We start from the raw sequence: 21,977 nt of genomic DNA, 5'->3' as shown, positions 1-21,977 counted from the left end.
TAATATGTGAGTTCAACATGCTAAGAATGCAAGATAAGCAAATGGAATAAATTCCAAGTCATGTAATTATGCTGATAAAGCTTACGAAAAGTAGAATAAAATATATCTCAGAAATGAGGTAAAGAATTTTGATCTTAAACATCTTTCATATAATCACTAAAATGAATTTTCTCTCTTTAATTTCCATATTTCTCAATTTGATAGCTAACTATCACTATAATTTTCATCTAAGCACTGAGAAAAGAAGTAATAAGTACAAGTCCTAAAATAAATCAACTAACCTGTATGGGTTCTTCTATGTCTCTGAAGCTCATCACTCCTTGTAAATCTTTTGCCACAAAACATCCAGTTGCATATAAAAGGTCTTTCTCCAGTATGCCAGCGAAGATGTGCTCGTAGGTGAGATGTTTTGCCATAAACTTTTCCGCATCCTTCAATATGACAGATATGTTGTTTCTTTTTTCCTGGTTCATTACTGCCTCTACAAAAACAAAAACAAAAACCAAACATTAATTACACTCCCAAACACCAAGCTTATAATTCAGGAAAAGTAAAAGGGAATCAAGGTAATTAAATGATGCTTTTCTAAATGAGTTTTTTAAATCATGATGCCACAACTGTACTGTAGTTAAAAATCAGAAAAAAACAGCACTGTGTAGTAAAACTCAAAAGTGGTATGAAAACACATTAATTTTAGAGAATGTATGTTCTGCCATGGAATTCACATGTTCATTTCCTAGTACGTTCCTCCCCTGGGAAAAAAATCTCTTTAAACTTTTCAAGACACTTGAAAACTCTCCTCTAAAATACCAAAGAATGGTAATCCTCATTTAAAAGTGTAAGGTTCAGAGTTTCACTTCCAGCAAAAGCAGCACGAAGAGCTCCCTGGACCTACTCCCCAGTGAAACCAGTGCAAATGATAACAAAAAAAGCAAATAACATTTACAATCTCTGGAAATGGCCTTATGAGTATACAGCAAATAAAGAAGCATTTATTCATGAAAATCAAATAGAACTTGGTAAGAAGAATGAGAGTCTGCTGTATTTGAACCAATACTCACTCTGTGTCTCCCTCCTCCTTCCACCTCCGCTGACACAGAAACACTACAGACTTGTGAAATCAACAACAGGGTTCCCTCTTCTCCCACCCTTCTAGTTGCTGGGTTATCTCCCCAAGAGAGGCAGGACATCAGCATTTCTCAACCTACCCGCAGTTACCTGTTACTGAGGCTAAGTTTCAGGTGAGTGTGGCTGACAGATGGGGAACAACCTTCTTCCACCCAATCCCAACCCCTGAGACACAGGCTCGACCTTGGATAAGGCATGATGAAAACACTGGGGTCCAGATGACCCTTGACCCAGCTCATTTGTAGTTCATAAATCAGAGGTTCCAAGCCTGGAGTGACCAGCCAATAAAACTTGAGGCTACTGCTGACCTCCTGCCCCCACGTACTCAGCTCCTAGAGCACAGAATGCATAGGGAGAAATGTGTCACTGTCCCAACCCCCAGTTCAAGAGCCGTGACACAGAGATTTTGGCCAGAGGGAGAGTATACCATAAAACAGAAGGCTCCAAATCTCTTCCCAAGAAATTGACTTCATTTGCAACAAAGTGTGGAGAGGTTTGAGCCTAAGGATGATCTTAAAGACAGTGGAGATTGTTGCAAAAGGCAACTGGGAGGAGACTAATAGATTCACTGGAGACATAAGCTAAACTATAGACTGATAGGTTGCCATAAAGAACTGAGGAAAGAGGTAGCCGGTAGGAGTCCTACAGGATCAGAATAAATCTCAAGCACAGACCTAAGTTCTGCCTTTTAAAACTCTGATTAGATCGGTCTGTGGAGCAATATATGCTTCAGGGTATTACTGAAAACAACAGAGCAATCAGCTGGCAATTAGTGGAGCTTAACAGCTGGGTGTGGTCAGGGAAAGAGCCAAAAAAATCCCTACCAAAACCACTGTCATCCCAGGGTCACTAAGGAGCAACACCCTTCATACTGGGGAGGGGCAGGGGAGTGGGGGCAGGGATTTTCATTAAAATAATCCAGCTCCTCACTAAACAAACAAGCAAACAACAGTAACAAGCCAGAGGTGGGAGAAGGACAGAAGGCAGTACTAGGAGTTGCTACAATATATTATTTCTCTAGTTTCCAACAAAAAATTATGAGACGTGCAAAAACCAGAAACAAAGAAGGAAAAAACGACCTATACACTAGAGAAAAAGCAGGCAAGAGAAACTGCCTGTGAGAGCAAACAAATTTAACAAGACTTCAAAGCAGCCATTATGAATACGTTCAAAGAACTAAAGGACGTCATGATTAAAGAAGTAAAGCAAGGTATAATGACATCACATCAAACAGAGAATATCAATAAAGAGCTAGAAATGATTTTTTAAAGAACTAATTGGAAACTCTTGAGATAAAAGGTACAACTGAAATGAAAAATTCACAAGAGGGACTCAAGAGAAGGAAGAAATAGTGAAACTGAAGACAGTTCAATAGAGATTATGCAACCCAAAAAGAAACAGAAGAAGAATAAACAGAATGTCAGAGAAATGTGGAACACCAACATATGAATGAGAATACCAGGAGGAGAGGAGATGAGAGGGAAAAGGGGAGTGGGGGATGAAGCAGAAAAAATATTCAAAGAAGTAACAGCTGAAAACTTATGAAAAACATTAAGCTACACTTTCAGGAAGCTCAACAAACTCCAAATACGATAAATGTAGAGATCTACAAATAGACACTTTACACTAAAAATCCTGAAACCCAAAGACAAGGACAAAATCTTGAAAACAGCAAGAAACATGACTCATCACTTACAGGGAAAGCCCAGTAGGATTAAAGGCTGACTTCTCAGTAGAAATATATTCAAGTACTCAAAAACAAAACAAAAACCAACAAAAAAAAACAAAAAACGCTCACAAAAAAACCTCAAACAAGAATCCTATATCCAGCAGAGCTATCTTTCAAAAATGAAGGTGAAATAAAGATATTCCCAGATAAACAAAAACTAAGAGAATGTGTTGCTAGTAGACTTGCTTTGCAAGAAATACTAAAGGAAGTTCTTTAAGCTGAAAGCAAGTGAAACCAGCAAGTAATTCAAATATATATAAAGAAACAAAAGCGCACTAGCAAAGGTAATTACGTAATTATAAAGGACAGTGTAAGTGCATATTTCTTCTCACCTGATTTAAAAAGCAATTTTGGGCTTCCCTGGTGGCACAGTGGTTAAGAATCCACCTGCCAATGCAGGGGACATGGGTTCGATCCCTGGTCTGGGAAGACCCCACATGCCACAGAGCAACTAAGCCCATGTGCCACAACTACTGAGTTTGCGCTCTAGGGCCCACGAGCCACAACTACTGAGTCTGCGTGCCACAGCTACTGAAGTCCACATGCCTAGAGCCCGTGCTCTGCAACAAGAGAAGCCACTGCAATGAGAAGCCCGTGCACCACCACAAAGAGTAGCCCCCGCTTGCCACAACTAGGAAAAGCCCGTGTGCAGCAACAAAGACCCAAAGCAGCCAAAAATGTGGTTTAATAACAAAATAAAAAGCAATTTTATAAAACAATATGTATAAAATGCATTGTCAAGACTGTAACATTAGAGAAATGCAACATATGTAACATATCTGCCAATAACACCACAAAGGAGGTGGCTGGGAGCAAAGCCATAAGGAAATGACCCCAAATCGGAACTCAAATTCATGGGAATAAATAAAGAGAACCAGAAATGATAAAGTTAACACAGCAAATTTAAAAGACATAAATTTATAAAAATAATAATTAAAACAACGTATTGTGGGGTTTGTAACACTTATGTATTTAACAGTAATACCATAAAAAGAAGCACAAGGGAACAGACCTATATAGGAGTAACATTTCTATAACTCACTGGAATTAAGTTACTGTAAATCTTAAACTGATTATGATAAATTAATATATTGTAAGGCCTAGAGCAAGCACTAGAGAAATAAGCACAGTGAAAACATCATTAATGAAATTATAATGCTATATTACAAATTAAAATATTAATTTAATTCAAAAGAAAGCAGTAAGGGAGGGATAAGGGAGCAAAAAAAGACATGAGACATAGAAAACAAAAGGTAAAAATGGCAGACATAAATTCATTATATTGATAATAACATCAAATGTAAATGGATTATATAAACTAATAAAAAGGTAGGTTTTTTCAGATTAGATTCAAAACAAGATCCAACTATGTACCATCTATAGCTGACACACTTTACATTTAAAGGCACAAAAATACAAAGATATTGAAAAGTAAAAAGATGGAAAATGGTATCATGCAAACAACCACAAGAAAGCTGGAGTGGCTATACTAATACCAGGCAAAATAAACATTAAAACAAAAGATGTTATTAGAAATAAAGAGAGAAATTTGGTAAGGATAAATGGGTCAATCCATCAGGAAACATACATGCATTTAAACAAGAGTAAAAAGAGAGTGCCAAAACAGAAGTAAAAACTGACAGAAATGAAGGGAGAAATAGACAATTCAATGATAATAGTTGGAGATTTCAATACACTATCTTCAGTGATTTTCCACAAAACAACTAGGTAGAAGATCAACAAGGAAGCAGAAGACTTGAATAACACTGTAAATAAACAAGACCTAACAGACATACACAGAACACTCCAGCAACAACAGCATTCTTCTCAAGAGCACATGGAATGTTCTCCAGGACAGATCATACTAGGCTGTGAAACAAATCTCAGTAAATTTAAAAGGACAGAAATAACAAAGTTTTCTGACCACAGTGGAAGAAAACTAGAAATCATTTATAGGAGGAAACTGGGAAATTCACAAATACCTAGCAATTAAACAATATACTCCTAAATAACCAATGGGTCAAAGAAGAAATCAAAAGGGAAATCGTAAAAGACTTTGAGATGAAGGAAAATGAAAACACAACATACCAAAACTTATGGGATACATATAAAGTAACGCTTAGAGGGAAACTTACAGCTGTAAATATCTATATTTAAAAAGATCCTACCTCAAACCTGTCAGAATGGCTAGTATGCAAAAAAGAACAAGTAACAAACGTTGGCAAGGATATGGAGAAAAGGAAGCCCTCATGCACTGTTGCTGGGAATGTAAATTGGTACAACCGCTACACCAAACAGTATGGATACTCCTCAAAAAATTAAAAATAGAACTAATATAAGACCCAGGAATTCCACTCCTGGGTATTTATCCAAAGAAAGTGAAAACACGAATTAGAAAAGATACATGCACCCTTATGTTCACTTCATCGTTATTCACAATAGTCAAGATATGGAAGCCACCTAAATGCCCATCAATACATGAATGGATAAAGAAGATGTGGTGTGTGTGGGTGTGTGTGTGTATATATACACACACACACACACACATAATAGAAAATTACTCAGCCACAAAAAAAGAATGAAATCTTGCCATTTTTGACAACGCAGATGGACCTAGAGGATATTATGCTAAGTGAAACAAGTCAGACAGAGAAAGACAAATACTGATTTTACTTATATGTGGAATCTAAACAACAAAATAAATGAACAAACATAACAAAACAGAAACAGAGTTATAGATACAGAGAACAAACAGGTGGTTGTCAGAGAAGAGGGGCGTGGAGGGAGGAAAAAAAATAGGTGAGGGAGATTGAGAGGTACAAACTGTCAGTTAAAAAATAAATGAGTCAAGGGGATGAAATGTACAGCGTGGGGAATAGGGTCAATAATTATGTAATAATTTTGTACAGTGGTAATATCATAACTAGACTTACTGTGATCATTGTGAAATGTATAGAAACAATGATTCACTATATTGTGTAACAGGAACTAACAGTGTTATAGGTCAGTTACACCTCAAAAACAAACAAACAACTCACAGAAAAAGAGATCAGATTTGTGGTTACCAGAGGAGGGGAAATGGATGAAGGCAGTCAGACGATACAAACTTCCAGTTCTAAGGTAAATAAGTACTAGGAATGTAATCTACAACATGATAAATATAAGTAACACTGCTGTATGTTATATATGAAAATTGTTGAGAGCTAAATCCTAAGAGTCCTCATCACAAGGAAAAATATTTTTTCTATTTCTCTAATTTTGTAGCTACACAAGATGATAGATGTTCACTAAACTTATTATGATAATCATTTCATGATGTATTAAGTCATATTATCATGCTGTACACTTTAAACTTATACAGTGCTGTACGTCAATTATATCTCAATATAACTGGAAGGAAATAAAGATCTTAAATAACGTAAACTTCCATCTTAAGACAGTAAAACAGAGCAAATTAAATCTAAAATAAAGCAAGCAGAAGAAAGACAATAATAAAGAATAGAGCAGGAACTAATGAATTAGAGAATACAAAAACAATAGAGAAAAATCAATGGAACCAAAGGCTGATTAAAGGTCAACAAAACCAACAAGCCATTAGGGAGACTAACGAAAAAAAAAGAAGACTCAAATTACTAGAATCAGAAATGAAAAAGGGGATATCACTACCAACCTTACAGAAATAAAAAGGATTATAAAGGAATACCAAGAACAATTGTATACCAATTACTTAAAAACTATAAGATGAACAAATTCTTAGAAAGATACAAAGTACCAAAGCTGACTCAAGAACAAGACAGAACTCAGAACAAGTAATGGGGTTGAATTAGTAGTCAAAAAAATACACACAGGAAAAGCCCAGTGAGCTTCACAGGTTCACAAAACATTTTAAAAATTAATACCAGTTCTTCACAAACTTTCAAAAAATGAAACTGGAGAGAAGACTTCCCAATTCATTCTACAAGGCCAGTAATACCTTTGCCCAAACCAAAGGCATTATAAGAAAACTAGAGACCAATATCTCTCATGAACATGGATACAAAAATCCTCAACACAATAGTAAAAATCCAAATCCATCAACATATAAAAAAAATTACATAGCATGACCAAGTTGTATTTATCCCATGAATGCAAAATTACTTTAACATTTAACAATCAATTAATGTAATATACTATATTGACAGAATAAAAAACAAAACTACATGACCATCTCAACAGATGAAGAAAAGCATCTGACACAATCAAAAACCCTTTCATGTTGGGTGAGTTGGAAGACTCATACTCCCCAATGTCAGAAGTTACCACAAAGCCAAAGTCATCAGGACAGTGTGGTATTGGCATAGAAACAGACATACAGATCAATGAAACAGAATTGAAGAGTCTAGACATAAACCTATCTGTCTATGATCAACTGATTTTTGACAAGGGTGCCAAAACCATCCAAAGAATGGGGAAGGGACAGTCTTTCAACAAATGGTATTGGATGAATCCTTACCTCACAAAAATTAACCCCCAAATTGATCAAAGACCTAAATGTAAGAACAAAAACTATAAACCTCTTATAAGAAAAGTGGGAATCTTTGTGACCTCAGATTGGGCAATGGATTCTCAGGTATGACACCAAAAGCAGAAGCACCCAAAGAAAAGACTGGACTTCACAATTAAAAACGTTTGTGCTTCAAAGGACACTATCAAGAAAGTGAAAAGACAACTCAGAGACCGGGAAGAAATATTTCAAATCATAAATCTGATAAGGGACCTGTATCTAGAATATATGAAGAACTATTATAATTCAATAATAAAAAGACAAATAATCTAATTAAAATAGGCATAAGATCTTAATAGACAATTGTCTAAAGAAGACACACAGGGACTTCCCTGGTGGCACAGTGGTTAAGAATCCACCTGCCAATGCAGGGGACATGGATTCGATCGCTGGTCTGGGAAGATCCACATGCTGCAGAGCAACTAAGCCCGTGAGCTACAACTACTGAGCCTGCATGCCACAACTACTGAAGCCCACGTGCCTAGACCCTGTGCTCCACAACAAGAGAAGCCACCGCAATGAGAAGCCCGTGCACCACAACGAAGAGTAGCCCCCACTTGTCACAACTAGAGAAAGCCCATGCACAGCAACAAAGACCCAACGCAGCCAAAAATAAATTAATTTTAAAAAAAAGAGATACACAAATGGCCAACAGTAAGCACATGAAAACATACTTTATATCATTAGTCATCAGGGAAATGCAAATCAAAACCAAAAACTTGTATAAGAATATTTGTAGCAGCATAATAGCCAACAGGTGGAAAAAGTTCCAAATGTCCAACAACTGATGAATGGATAAGTAAAATATTGTATATCCATACAATGGAATATTATTTTGTTCATTAAAAAGAATGAAGAACTGACACATGCTATAATATGGATCAACTTTGAAAGCATGCTAAGTGAATGAAACCAGTCACAAAACCCGCATATTTTGTGATTCCATTTATATGAATGTCTAGAATAGGCAAATCTATACACAGAAGTTAGTTTAGTGGTTGCCTAGAGCTGGGAGGGAAGAGGGAGTGATAACTAAATAATACAGGATTTGTTTTCAGGGGAACGAAAAACTTCTAAAATTGACTGTGGTGATGGATGTACAACTCTGTGAATATATTAAAAACCACTGAAATGTACAGTTTAAGTGAGTGAATTACATGGTATGTAAGTTTTACATCGGTAAAGTTGTTTTAAAATTTTACATAAATAAATGAAGAAAGAAAACCATAAAAGAAAGTATACGGTACATGGTAGAGGACCACTGAAATCCCATTCCCAGAATAGCTCAATCTAATCCCCTTCATAACAATACTGTATCTCAACTCTTGGGCTATAAAGCTAGTGATGTTCTAATGATCGAAGTACTCAGCCAATGGCTTGATTTTAACTAATACCCTACGTGCCTTGATTACATGTAACTGTTCATTACATGTCAGCTATTATACTAGTCTCCACTGAGTTGAGTGGCAATACAGCATTTACCTTCCTTCTCCTTCCCTACAATTAGGACAGGAACAGGCAACTCTTCGAAGCCTCTTGCCAGGCTGCACCTCTTGATCAGAAGCCTGCTGGCCTTGCTGCAAATGCACTTGTGTGAGTTGGTCAGGACTAACAGCACCTATAGTTGCATTAGCAATTCCTCCAACTGCTACGGTTACAGGAGCTATTGTAGCTTGTTGGACTTTCACTCCATCTTGTCCTTGCTGCTGACCTAAAAATGAGAGGGGAAAAGAGTATTACAATGTTTTCTATTCCTAAAAAAAGGATTTAGAAAATTTCCATATGGACACTTTAAAGCTACCATATTTGTTCTAACAGATTATCTGTGTAAAGTACAAAAGCAAAGGGGTTAATTTAAGTTTTATACTATGCCAATCCTCCTAAAATATAATATTCTAACCTTAGCAGCTCAGGCTTCCTCTATATCTGGTTGGTGGGGCTATACATAAATTTTAACCCCCTTGTGGCTTAATTTCTCCATCTGTAAAATGAAGATTAATAATCCTTGCTACCTTACTACCTCACTGAAGTGCTGTGACGATTCATGAGACATTCTTTGAGATCCTCAGATGAAAGATGTTATATAAATAAAAAGCATTATTATGACCATTTCCACAGTAAGCAACATCTCATTCACTCCATGAAAATACAGGAATAAAAAGTAACTAAACAAAGGATTAAGTATAATGGACATTTCTCATTCCTAAACACTTTAAATTAAGCACATCTCTTTACTGATGAGTCTTTTTCTTTTATTTTACACATTGAGTTAAGCAGTTTTTTTAAAATGCAAAACCATGCATGATTATTACATACTGTCACTAAAATCACAGAACAGACATTTAGGATGTTATTACTTCATTCACTCATGTTATATAGCTTAGTTTTCACCTCTCAGGTCAGTACACATACCAACTTGGCTATGTTGGCTTAGGGAAAAATATGATAAGCAATATATAATATGACAAAATTCACATGGCTTAAGTTGATCCTGAGTGTATATGAGTATGCCTTATAATTATACTTTCTCTCAACATAGTTCTACTTTCTCAGGTGTGGGAGTAGCAAGTATGTGAAGCGGCAGAAAACACCCATTTATGAAGGAATGCTCCCACCTCAGAGTTGATATAAGAATTAAATACGTTAATTTTTACAAACCCCTTACCACCACCAGCGCCTAGCAAAGAATTGTTCATTACATGTTAGCTATCACTATTACTAGTCTCCACTGAGTTGAGTGGCAATACAAGAATAAAATATGGTTGCAGAAACAAACATGTGAGTACTGCATATAAAATAAAAGGGTTTATTTTAAAGCTGCATATGTAGTACTTTAAACATGCGAAGCAACCAAGAAAAGACAATAAAAATTAGCAAGTGAGAAAATAGCACACATTTTCAAAACAAATTACACCTTTGACTCTGCCAGCCAAAGTCAATCTCTCCCTCCTCTGTGTAGTCACAGCAATCTGAAACCTTTGGTAGTACCAATAACTTTACTACAAATAAAATATATGTGGAGCTTCCCTGGTGGCGCAGTGGTTAAGGATCCGCCTGCCAATGCAGGGGACACGGGTTCGAGCCCTGGTCCGGGAAGATGCCGCAGAGCAACTAAGCCTGTGCGCCACAACTACTGAGTCTGCGCTCTAGAGCCCACGAACCACAAAGACTGAGGCTGTGTGCCTGGAGCCTGTGTTCCACAACAAGAGAAGCCACCACAATGAGAAGCCCGCGCACAGCAAGGTAGAGTGGCCCACGCTCGCCGCAACTAGAGAAGAGCCTGCGCGCAGCAACGAAGACCCAACACAGCCAAAAATTAATAATAAAAAAAATGTGTTCTGTCACTGCTTTAGTAGAGACACATATTTTAGTTCTTCTAGTAAAGTTTAAATTTTCATTCACCTTTGCATTAACAAGGTGTGATAGGTAAAGAAATGAAAAGTAAAGTGAGAAGTTGTGAGTTCACGTCCCATTCAGTGACTGTACACTTGGAGATCCTCACTTTCCTCACCTCTAATAATACTGACCTCCCTAAAATTCCTGTCCCTCACCTACTTTAAAGAGTTGTTTATGAAGATCAAATTGATTTTCTAATGGGTAAAGGCTTTGTAAACTGTAAAGCAATATGTAAAGTATAATTATTATGCCTCAATGCAGCTTTCGGGCACACATAAGTTCTACATACTCAGTAAAACCAGATTCCTTAAGGATGACCTTGGCTAAGCAAACTATGCAAACTACTTATGCATCTAGAAGCACAGTGATACACATACTCCCTATTTACTGGGGAGAAAAAAGCGTTTTTGGAAATGGGAGTTCTATCCAAGCCAGCACTAAACACTATACAAAGTCTTTATAGCTTGGTCCCTATGGAGATGCAGGTATTTCAGGTTGGCAAGTATTCTTTATGTCCCCTGAAGTCATGAGATATTTCTGGCCGTAATTTTTCCAGCTACTGTTTATACAACAGTTGGTCATTCCTTTCAGGTTGCAATGATATTTATTTAAGATGCCCTTCATTATGTCAAAGAACTGCTAGAGATCCATGATCACTGGCTGATCATACCATTTCAACAGACTCTCAAGCCTCCCTACGAACATTTGTTGAATGCCTAAACAACTTGAGGAGTTATTTCAAGGAATAATACTAAGCAAACCATATTTGAATTTAAATATTTAAGCCTGACAACTCTCTTGACTTCTTAACCTAGATGTCCCAGACAGTTCAACGGCAGCTCAATACTACTTTTCTTTCATTTCTGTGACCGATCAAGAACAAGCCACCAAACTCCTTACTAAGGCCTCTAAGGCCCTGCTCAAGTTTAACTCCACCCACCTCTCAGACCTCATCTTTTATTAGTCTCTCCCTTGCTCGCTCTGCTCCTAACACACTTGCCTTTTCCTCTGGTCCTCAAACAAATCAGGCTCATTCCCTGCTTAGGGCCTTTGCACACACTCTCTAGTCTGGGCGAGGATGCCTTTGCACCCAGATCTCTGCACAGCTGACTCGTTAGTAACAGTCTGATCTCAGTTCAAATCCTCCTCTTTAGAAATGCCATTCCTGACCACATCATCATAGTTCCCCTTAGTCCATTTCTGTATCATCACCAAGTTTTGTCTTACTTGCCTTAAATTATCTTGTCCTTTTATTTTTTTCTGTCTTCGCCTCACTTCTGAATGTTCAGTGCCATGGTAACAGAGATCCTGCCTGTTATGTTCACTGCTGTATCTCCAGATGTGGAACAGAGCCCAAACAACAGAGCCACTCAATAACATAAGCTTAATAAAGGAAAATTTAAAAGAAAAACACATTTTAATACTGTTTTGATCATATCACTTCTGTGCTCAATAACTTTCATTCATTCCCCATTGACCAAAGTCTGGCATTCAAAGGACTTCCACCACAGGGACTCAGCTCCTGGCTCACAGATTTCCTCCTAAAGGCCAAATCCAATGTGCATTTTCTCAATGCACATAAATAAGACTGCACTGCTGCATGTGACACCATTGACTACTCTGTCCTTAAAACTTGACTGTTGGAGCTAACTCCCTACAATCTCAGAAACTCTTCCTCTCTGTTAGCTTTCCCTATCAGCATTTAAACCTAAACTGACGTCACATTCTTAAAAGATTTACCTACACTGGTTGCCTTTACTCCTCATTTCCCATTCTTTCTTTCTTTCTTTCTTTCTTTCTTTCTATCGGCTGCGTTGGGTCTTCGTGCTGTGCATGGGCTTTCTCTAGTTGTGGAGGGCTTGAGCTACTCTTCGTTGCGGTGCTCAGCCTTCTCAGAGCGCAGGCTCAGTAGTTGTGGCGCACGGGCTTAGCTGCTCCGCAGCATGTGGGATCTTTCCCATATCAGGGATCAAACCCGTGTCCCCTGCATTGGCAAGTGGATTCTTAACCACTGCGCCACCAGGGAAGTCCTTCCCATTCTCTCTTTAAACTACTGAAATTAGGTGTCCAACCCATCATTCTGCTAAAATGATGACAGAACGAACGATTTCTCTGATGGTAAACCCAAACATACTCTTCCCTTTGATCTTATTTCACCTCTGGAGCACCTGGAGCTGCTAATCCCACCCTCTTCTTGAAATGCTCTCCTTCTTGGGCTTCTCTGGTACTACTCACCACTGCTGTTCCTCCCACTTCTCTAGCCACCCCCACATAGTTCCAACTTCTCATTCTAACTTGCTCCTTGGTTTATTCACACACTTTCATAACTTTTACTACTATGTGTAAGCTGTATCTCCCAAATCTGTACCTTATGCTCAAACACCTCTCATGAGTGTCAGACTCTTCTTGTCATCTGCCAGGGAACATTTCCACACAGATTTTTCACAGGGAATCTGTCTAGGAATCAGACAGGTTATCCCACAAAAACGGTACTCCTACCGAGCTACCATTTTCTCTTGCTTGATTACAACAATAGCCTCCTAACTGGTCTCCTCGCTACCACTGTCCTCTATAAGTTCATTCTTAACATTGTTTCCAGAAGAATCATATTTGCAGAACTATTATACAATAAGAATATCCTGGGGCTTCCCTGGTGACTCAGTGGTTAAGAATCCACCTGCCAGTGCAGGGGACACTGGTTCTAGCCCTGGCCCAGGAAGATCCCACACGCTGTGGAGCAACTAAGCCCGTGCGCCACCACTACTGAGCCTGTGCTCTAGAGCCCACATGCTGCAACTACTGAAGCCCAAGGGCCTAGAGCCTGTGCTCCACAACAAGAGAAGCCACCACAATGAGAAGCCCATGCACCATAACAAAGAGTAGACCCCGCTCACCGCAACTAGAGAAAGACCGCGTGCAGCAACGAAGACCCAACGCAGCCAAAAGTAAGTAAATAAATAAATGTAAAGTGTATATTGGAGAAAAAAAAGAATATTCTGTAATAGATAAAAAGAATGAAAGAAATCTTTATGCACTAACCTAAATAAACCTCTAAAATATATGGCTGAATGAAACAAAGTTACTGATGTTTACGTTATGATATATACTACAGACACTATATATTTCCTACAATGATTTTCACACCTAACACATAAATTGAAAAAAGTCTGAAAGGATATGTAACAAACTGATTAACAGTGCTTACTTCTAAAAGGGGGTCTGAGATTGAAGTGTAGTCAGCAGGAGTGTTAGCCTGCACTTTTTTTTAAACAAGGAAAATGTTTCCATGTATTACTAGCATATTAAAGATTAATTTTAAAAGGAAAAAACCTGCTGGTAATTAACAGACCCAATATGGAACTTTATTATTGCTTTTATCTGCATTTATCTGATTCCTAATAGAAGTGAACATGTTCTTCAAATATGTGTTGGCCATCTGAATACCTTTTCTGAATTGTGTGTTCAAATCCTTTGCCATTCATCTACTATGGCTTAGATCTTTTCTTTTGTGTAGTTCTATTAAGGACACTTTGTCTTGTTTAAAATATTTTCTATGATGTATAAGCTTTAACCACATATATTAAAACCAAAGGAAATATGGCTTGGTCAAGCCCTGCAAAGTCAGCTATAAATGACATTTTAAAAACTTTGATGCCCTTCACAACATTTAAATACAATGGGAACACAAGGGGAAAAGTAGAAATAATAAAAGATGAAGATACAACCTTATTGTCCATTTCCTTTGACTGATTTGATCCTCTTAGCATTTCACACCAACCCTTTGAGGGAAGTAGGACAGTTAATATTTTTGTTTTATAAATAAGAGAATATAATCCAACTGGTCCTTATTTATTCTTATGGAAAAAAACATGACTTACAAGATTTGAACGACAGGTAACATTACTGTGTACGTAAAACAGGCCTATACATTTGAAAAATAAAAGAAACCCCAACTATCTATCGGTAAAAAAATTAACCCAACTACCAATTCACTGAAAATGATCTATTTAATAATAGTGAAGCACAGGTTCAAAATACTATTTTAAGTACATGTTTCATAATTGTGTTTTTTACATAGTCTAGGATATAAGGTTATCTACTAGATTTGAACAGGAAAAACAAAAACTGTTGACTTCCATAATATAAAACTTGCTGTGGAGGGCTAGAGGGACTTCTTACTCTTGTGAAAACATTAAAATGATTCTTAAATCAGCCTATTTTGGTTTATTTATTTCCTCTACAGATTTAACTGGGAGTCTGTCTATACAAAGGCCTCTGAAGGAAAGAATATATGCCTCCTTACTTTGATGCAAATAATTTTCAGTAACTATACTCTGAAATAGGATTTGGTTGCCTTATAATCTAACTTAAAACAGACAAGAAGGCTGTGTATTCCTAAACATAAAAAGATAACCAGGTATGTCTAGGGCTGGGGGGCAGGGGGAGTAGGAAGAAGAAATGGGAAGTGACGGCTAATGTCCCTGGGGTTTCTTTATGAGGTTATGAAAATGTCCTAAAATTATATCATGGTGATGGATACACAATTCTGTGAATACACTAAAAGCCACTGAATGTAAACTTTAGATGGCTGTATCATATGGTATATGAATCACACCTCAATAAAGCTGTTCAAAAAAAAAAAGTTAACTAAAAATTCTACTCTTGTTGGCTGTAAGTCTCTTTAAACTAATGATTCTCACCTGGAGGTATTTTTGTCTTCCAGGGGATACTTGGCAATATCTAGAGACATTTTTGGTTTTCACAACTTGGAAGGTATTACTGGTATTTAGTGGATAGAGGCCAGGGATGCTCTTAAACATCTTACAGTGTACAGGACAGGCCCTCAAAACAAAGAATTATTTGGTCTAAAATGTCAGTAGTGCTGAGGTTAAGAAGCCCTACTTAAACTGAGCTTCTATAGCTCAACTAATGTTCATGGCCCTCATTTATTCATTATAAACAACCAGAACCAAAATAAAATATATAGAAAATTAAAACATGGTACATTTATATGCCTAGAAAAACGATAAACTATATGCGTCTCCATTAAAAAAAAAAAAAGCAACTACATGACTCTGAATTAAAGCCCTTACAAAGAGAGTAATATACATTTGGGAACAGACTTTGACAGATATATAACTTGGATAGATTCCATAGTACAGTGGTAGTAAATAGAATAATACCTTGAGTTTGAAATTATGCTTACTCCAAAATACTTCTTTACCTCTTGAAGAGCTGTCAACTCTGTGTTTTTCTACAGATGAACTATAACCTGAGAACATTAAGAAATAACTGAGTCTTCTCTGCACTTCTTAAGTGAAGGTGAACTATATATTAGCAAATGATTTCCATGACCTATCATGGGTCATGTACAAGTTGTAAACCTATACTGAGTCCCTGAGTAGGTACAACAGACAGTTTAGCAATACCTATAGATTAAACAGAGCTTTGAAGTCAGGCAGATCTGTCTTTGAGTTCTAAATCTCTGTAGTTTCTTCCTTCGAGTGGCAGGAATTAACTGAGATAACGCATGTAATACACTTAGCACAATGTCTGGAGTACAATAAACACTCAATGTTAACTCCAATACATCTGAAATTGCATAACTGGTTAAGTACAAATACTTAATAACAGCCGTTCAGATTTCTATAAGTCTTATATCTTTGCATAAGAACTTAGTGTACAAGTGAGATTTATTCATTCGACAAACATTTCCTGAGTACCTGCTACATGCTTAACACTGCTGGAGAAATAAAGATAAATAGAGTCTGACTTGAAACTCGAACGTGTGGGGAAGACAAGTTTAAACAAATAATTATAATATGTGCTACAACAAAAACATACATAAGATGCCTAAGTAGTACAGAGGAAGATGATTTACTGGAAAGGAGAAACAATGAAGGTTTCATGGAGGAGATAAAACCACTGCCAGGTAGAAAGAATAAAGGTAAACAGGAAGGCAATGGGAATGGGTATATTTACAGGCATAACTCTGAGATAGCATATTGCTGGAGATTACAGTTCCAGGAAAATGAGGGGCTTAAAGGTAGTGCTGGAGGGATAGATCAGGAAGGTCCTTATTCAATTTCTTAAACAAGTGACTTTCTGGGGTGGGGGTGTGAGGGGTGGATCCTTGTTAAAATATCATGGCCACCCCTCCCTTCCCCAACCAGAGAATAGCTGCCATATAATAGTCACCTACATTTACTGAATGTATCAAATGGCCAGAATACATAATCAACTACTTTATCCTTTATCACCTAATGCCCTCTCTGAAGGCTCTGAGAGGTTATGTAAATTTCCCAAGGTTATACAACTGCTATCAAGTACAGCTGCTATCAAGTTACAAAGCCAGGGTGTGAACCTTGTTCAGCCTGAATCCAGAGCCCTGCACTCTTTTCCAGGTGGCTATGGTATCTCCTTGGGAACCAGGGATATTATTTGGGCTTTGGAGGCAATAGAGAGTTATCAATGGTCTTAAACAGAAAATTAATGGATTCAAGGTCACATTTTAGATACAACATTGCCAAACAATCAAGTGAATGGAGTGTGGAAGTTCTATTCATAATTTTCAAATAAGACCTGTAGAAGACCCATCATTATATCCTCCATATTACATTATGGACATGACTTTATCAGTGTTCTAACATGACCTTTACACAGATTAGATAGGAAAGCTGCCTAAACCAGCCCTATGCATCAATTTAAGATTCTGCTTTTCATTACCATTTATTGAAAAAAACAAAACTCCACACACAACCAGGTCAAGCTTGGTTTACAAGCTGTGCATCTCTTAAAATGGGTCAGAAATTCAACAACACCTAATAAGACACTAGGCTGTATTTCAAGAGCAGGTATCTCAGAGGTATACCTAAGTAAAACCTGCCAACCAATTTTCATGCTTGAAGGTGTTGCTCTTTTGAACCTCCTTGAACTAGGAAGGAAAGGCAACTCCAATCACTTAGGATCTGCTATTGATGAGGCATGGCAGGTGGTAATTAAGCTTTTTCACTCTCATTTTAAGTCCTAAAGTGGTTGCCATTATTCATGAAAAGCAGATGTCGACCATGAAGAGCAGATTTGGGCAACGTTTTAAAAATGAACCCTAAACTTCACTAATCCGATACCTGAATTCAAGAAAGTGAAAGGAAGAACTATCTTTTTTTACAGAATGAATACACTTAGAAGGGACATCTAAGCAGAATTAAGAAGCAAGCAGTGAGAATGCTGATTGTAAGAAAACAAACACTAGTAATCGCCAAAGTTTCTTTACTATATAACCCTACCAGTAAAAATATCTTAACTTCGTAACCCAAAATATTTCTTTAGGGCTTCCCTGGTGGCACAGTGGTTAAGAATCCTCCTGCCAATGCAGTGGACACGGGTTCGAGCACTGGTGTGGGAAGATCCCACATGGCGTGGAGCAACTAATGCCATGCGCCACACTGCTGAGCTTGCGCTCCAGAGCCCGCGAGCCTCAACTGCTGAAGTCTGGGAGCCTAGAGCCCGTGCTTTTCAATAGGGGAGGCCACCGCAGTGAGAAGCCCACGCACCACAGCGAAGAGTGGCCCCTGCTCACCACAACTAGAGAAAGCCCACGCGCAGCAACAAAGACTCAACACAGCCAAAAAAAATTTTTTTAATTAAAGAAAAAGCATTAATAACTTGAAAAGTCTGCAACTGGAAACCTATGAAGGCTCTGACGAAGGGAAAAGGAGTACACAATCAAATCTGGGTTTTAGGAAAACTCTGGAATGTCAAGTATGTGACAGCAAAGCTAGAGACAGAGAAGCCAGTTAAGAAGAAGCTATTTTACCTTCCAGATGATGAGTCCCTGAAAAAGAACACTGACAATAGAAAGGAAGAACTCAATAAAAGAAAAATAATTATAATAAGAAAAAATGGTTGCTAGCCCTAGTGAAAACTTTTCTGTGCTCTAAGCACTGTGCAAAAGACTTTACATATATTATTCCACTAAAGTAACACTATTATTGCCATTTTACAGATGAGGGCACTAATATCTAGAAAAACACTTAACTGAGATTTAAGTGGTAAAACCAAGACTTGAATCAAGGTCTGTCTAATTCCAAGGTTCAGGCACAGAACCACAAACTCTGGCTAAAATCACTGCTAATCCCAAAACTTCTGAACTTCACCCTCATCCTCACCTTGCTCTCTAGTTATCTGACTGCAAACACACTCTCAATTCAGCAACCTCTTCTGGCTTCATCTGGCGTCTTTTGCTAATAGTCCCTTGCCTCTTTGAACTTCTACCATATCCAGTGGTAATTCCTCTCAGAAAACAAATTGATTTCGTCTTCTAATACTGCCTCAGAAAACATATCTCTTCTCTCTCTCCAGTCCTTCCCTCTCCACTAGTTCTGTATTCCTACTGAACCAATCTCCTTGAAATCAGATTAGCCCCCTCCCATCCAAGTCCATATTATGCAACCTAAAATGAAAATTTGACCATGATATTCCACTTCTTAAGGTTCCCAGAGGGCTCCTCATAGCTTTCAGGATACCTTTTCAATTCTCATTATGACAAGGGAAGAATCTCCATGACCTGGCCCTTGCCACCACAACTAGAGCATATAAACTCTTGGTCTGAACACATGAAAATATCTGTCGTTCCCTGATCACATCATGACATGGCTCTGACCTTTTGCCTGGAATATCCTTTCTCTGCCAACCTGGCTAATTTCTTGCCATCCTATCTGAGCTATCCTGTATCACCTCCTTAAGAATCCTTCCTCACAAATTCCCTCATTTGATTACACAGTACTGTATCCTCAGGGGACTGGTTCCAGGACGCTCTGTGTTTAACCAAAACCTGCTCAAGTTCCATAGTCAGCCCTCCATATCCACAGGTTCCGCATCCGTGGATTCAACCAACCACCGAAGTGTTTACCTGTCCTTTGTCTATGTTCTGCAGTTGGATGAATCCACAGATGTGGAACATGCAAATATGGAGGGCGGGGCCAACTATGCACTTTTATGTCCCCACAGAAGCCAGTTACTTCTATTTAAAGCATTATCACACTACATCATAGCTAATCTGATTTCTAACCAACCGCCCACATCCCTGCTCCACTTACATATTTACGTACTCTTTAATGCCTTCTTTAGCATTGTGGTCTCCATACCTAGCATAGTACTTAGCAACTAATGGGACTGCAATAAATTTTTACCAAATGAATGAACATACTCAATCCTAAGAAGCCTTTCTCTACTAGCCCCCAATATAGTGTCCTCTTCCTGTTTTAATCAAACTTATCCAAAGTGTATCCTACACTTGCTAGGTCATATTTTCACCACTCATTCATCCATTTAAATGCTTTCACAGTTTTGCTGCAACATTCCCTAAGCTGTACAACATAGTACTATCCTATAGAACTTTCTGCAATAATGGAGAAATTCTGTATCAGGGCTCTCCAATACGGCAGCCTCTAGCCACATGTGGCTATTAGCTATCGAAATGCAGTCCAACTGAGAAAATAAGTTTTTAATTTTAATTAGTTTTACCTTAAATAGTCACATGTGGCTTGTGGCTTTCATATTGAACAGCACAATTCTCAGATCTCATCAAGTTTCAAACACAAAATTCAACGAACTTTTCTCAACACTCACTCTCCAAGTCATCTTTTCAATGTTTAACACTTTGAGATGCCTCTTAGTTGTCAACATACAACCCTGTCCTCCTCCTATCTCCCTGACTGCTCTCACTTCTCTAGACTCAACCTTTCCTTTGTCCCCAGAAGACTGAGTGTAACCCTAAGGCTAGTTGTCACTCTACTGCACTTCAAACTCAAAACTGTCTCCCTCATCAATCTCACATACTGCCATAATTTCAACTACCAGCTCTATGTAGAAGACTTCCAAATCTGGAACGTCAACTCTGATCCCTCTTCTCAGATACAATCTCCAAATACAAACTGGACATCTCCAAAGAAATGTTTTACTATTAACTCAAACTTTAAAAATATCAAAATTCAGGTTCATCACTTTGCTTTTCTCAATGTCGTTTCTTTTAACAGTGCAATCATTCTCATGGCCACCTGGGCTCAAACTCTTAAGGATTACCTTTACCTTATTCTTTCCTCTCTATAGTCATGCATCAAATCCTGTCAATTGTTTTCTTAAAGTCTCTTGAGTCACACTTTACACCCAAGTTCTGATTTCCCATCACTGATATCTGAGCTAACTCTACGGTCCCAGAATTGGCTTTCCTGTTTCTCCTATGTCTGCCAGATAATAAAACTAAAATACCACTTCGTAAATGAAACTTCCCTTCCTCTATCCCTCCAAAAATTAACACATTCACACACTCCTTCAGTGACGTGTGCCCTGCCTTTGGTCTGACACTCTCAGTCTATAACCAAACTTCTACCAATCTTGCCAACTGCATCTTCTACCATTTCCCTCTAAGTCTCCACTTTGATTACACAGTACTGTATCCACAGGGGACTGGTTCTAACTAAAAGGATCTACCAATTCTTTCTTAAATATGTAAAGCACATTGCAGCTTCCTCTCTTTTGTACCTGTTGTTTCTTTGGCCAATAATGCATTCCTTCTTACTTCATGCTTTTTGGGGGGGCTTCCCCTTCCTTCAAGAATCAGTTCAAGCCTCCTAGGCATCATAAAGCCTTTCATTTCTATCCTGGCTCTCAGTGGCATCTTCCTGCTTTTAATTTCATATAACTACCTTTTATCATTCAGCTTGCTTTTACTATATTATTTCTATGTATTGTCTTTAATTTTAATGGATATTGTCTCCTCATAGAACAGAACCTTTTTTGAAGGCCGAGACTATGTCTTATACCATCTTTATGTCCTAGGAATTTAGCTCTGTGCCTACACTTAGTAGGAACTTAAGGACTAATCACAAAAAAGATATGTAGTTGAGAGGTTACAAGTAATAAGAAAAAGAGCAAATCAGCAACCAGGGACACTAACAACTCAATGATAGGAAATAATAGGGGTGAAAGCAGTCTGACATGACAGCAGAGAATTGGCAAAGGCAATCACGGAATCAGGAAATAGTGTACTGGTATATGAAAACAGCAAAATCTTTTAACAATGATCATCAAATGACGGGATTTTTCTCTTTTATAGGCAGTTCACCCAAACAAGCAGTGCTCAAAATAAACAGGTAAAATATAGGGTTTCTGTTTTAATTA

General features: G+C 37.8%; 1 protein-coding gene across 3 annotated transcripts in view; it reads right to left on the bottom strand.

The window, feature by feature from the left end:
- SP4 (Sp4 transcription factor) overlaps positions 1–21,977 on the bottom strand; it is a 72,135-nt gene that overhangs the window by 23,671 nt on the left and 26,487 nt on the right. For 2 of the 3 annotated variants that reach the window (XM_022587891.3, XM_089917705.1), the window contains 2 exons: positions 8,883–9,111; positions 282–481 (listed from right to left, as the gene is read on the bottom strand). In XM_022587891.3, the coding sequence (XP_022443599.1) occupies positions 282–481; positions 8,883–9,111 (429 nt within the window). The other variant, XM_089917706.1, reaches the window with a different exon arrangement.

The sequence above is a fragment of the Delphinapterus leucas genome, chromosome 9 (genome assembly GCF_059928025.1).
Source record: "Delphinapterus leucas isolate spDelLeu-1000000601 "Yukka" chromosome 9, BTC_Dleu_Yukka2, whole genome shotgun sequence".
NCBI lineage: Eukaryota > Metazoa > Chordata > Mammalia > Artiodactyla > Monodontidae > Delphinapterus > Delphinapterus leucas.
The sequence above is the reverse complement of the archived record's forward strand: the minus strand, read 5'-3'. Positions and strand labels throughout refer to the sequence as shown.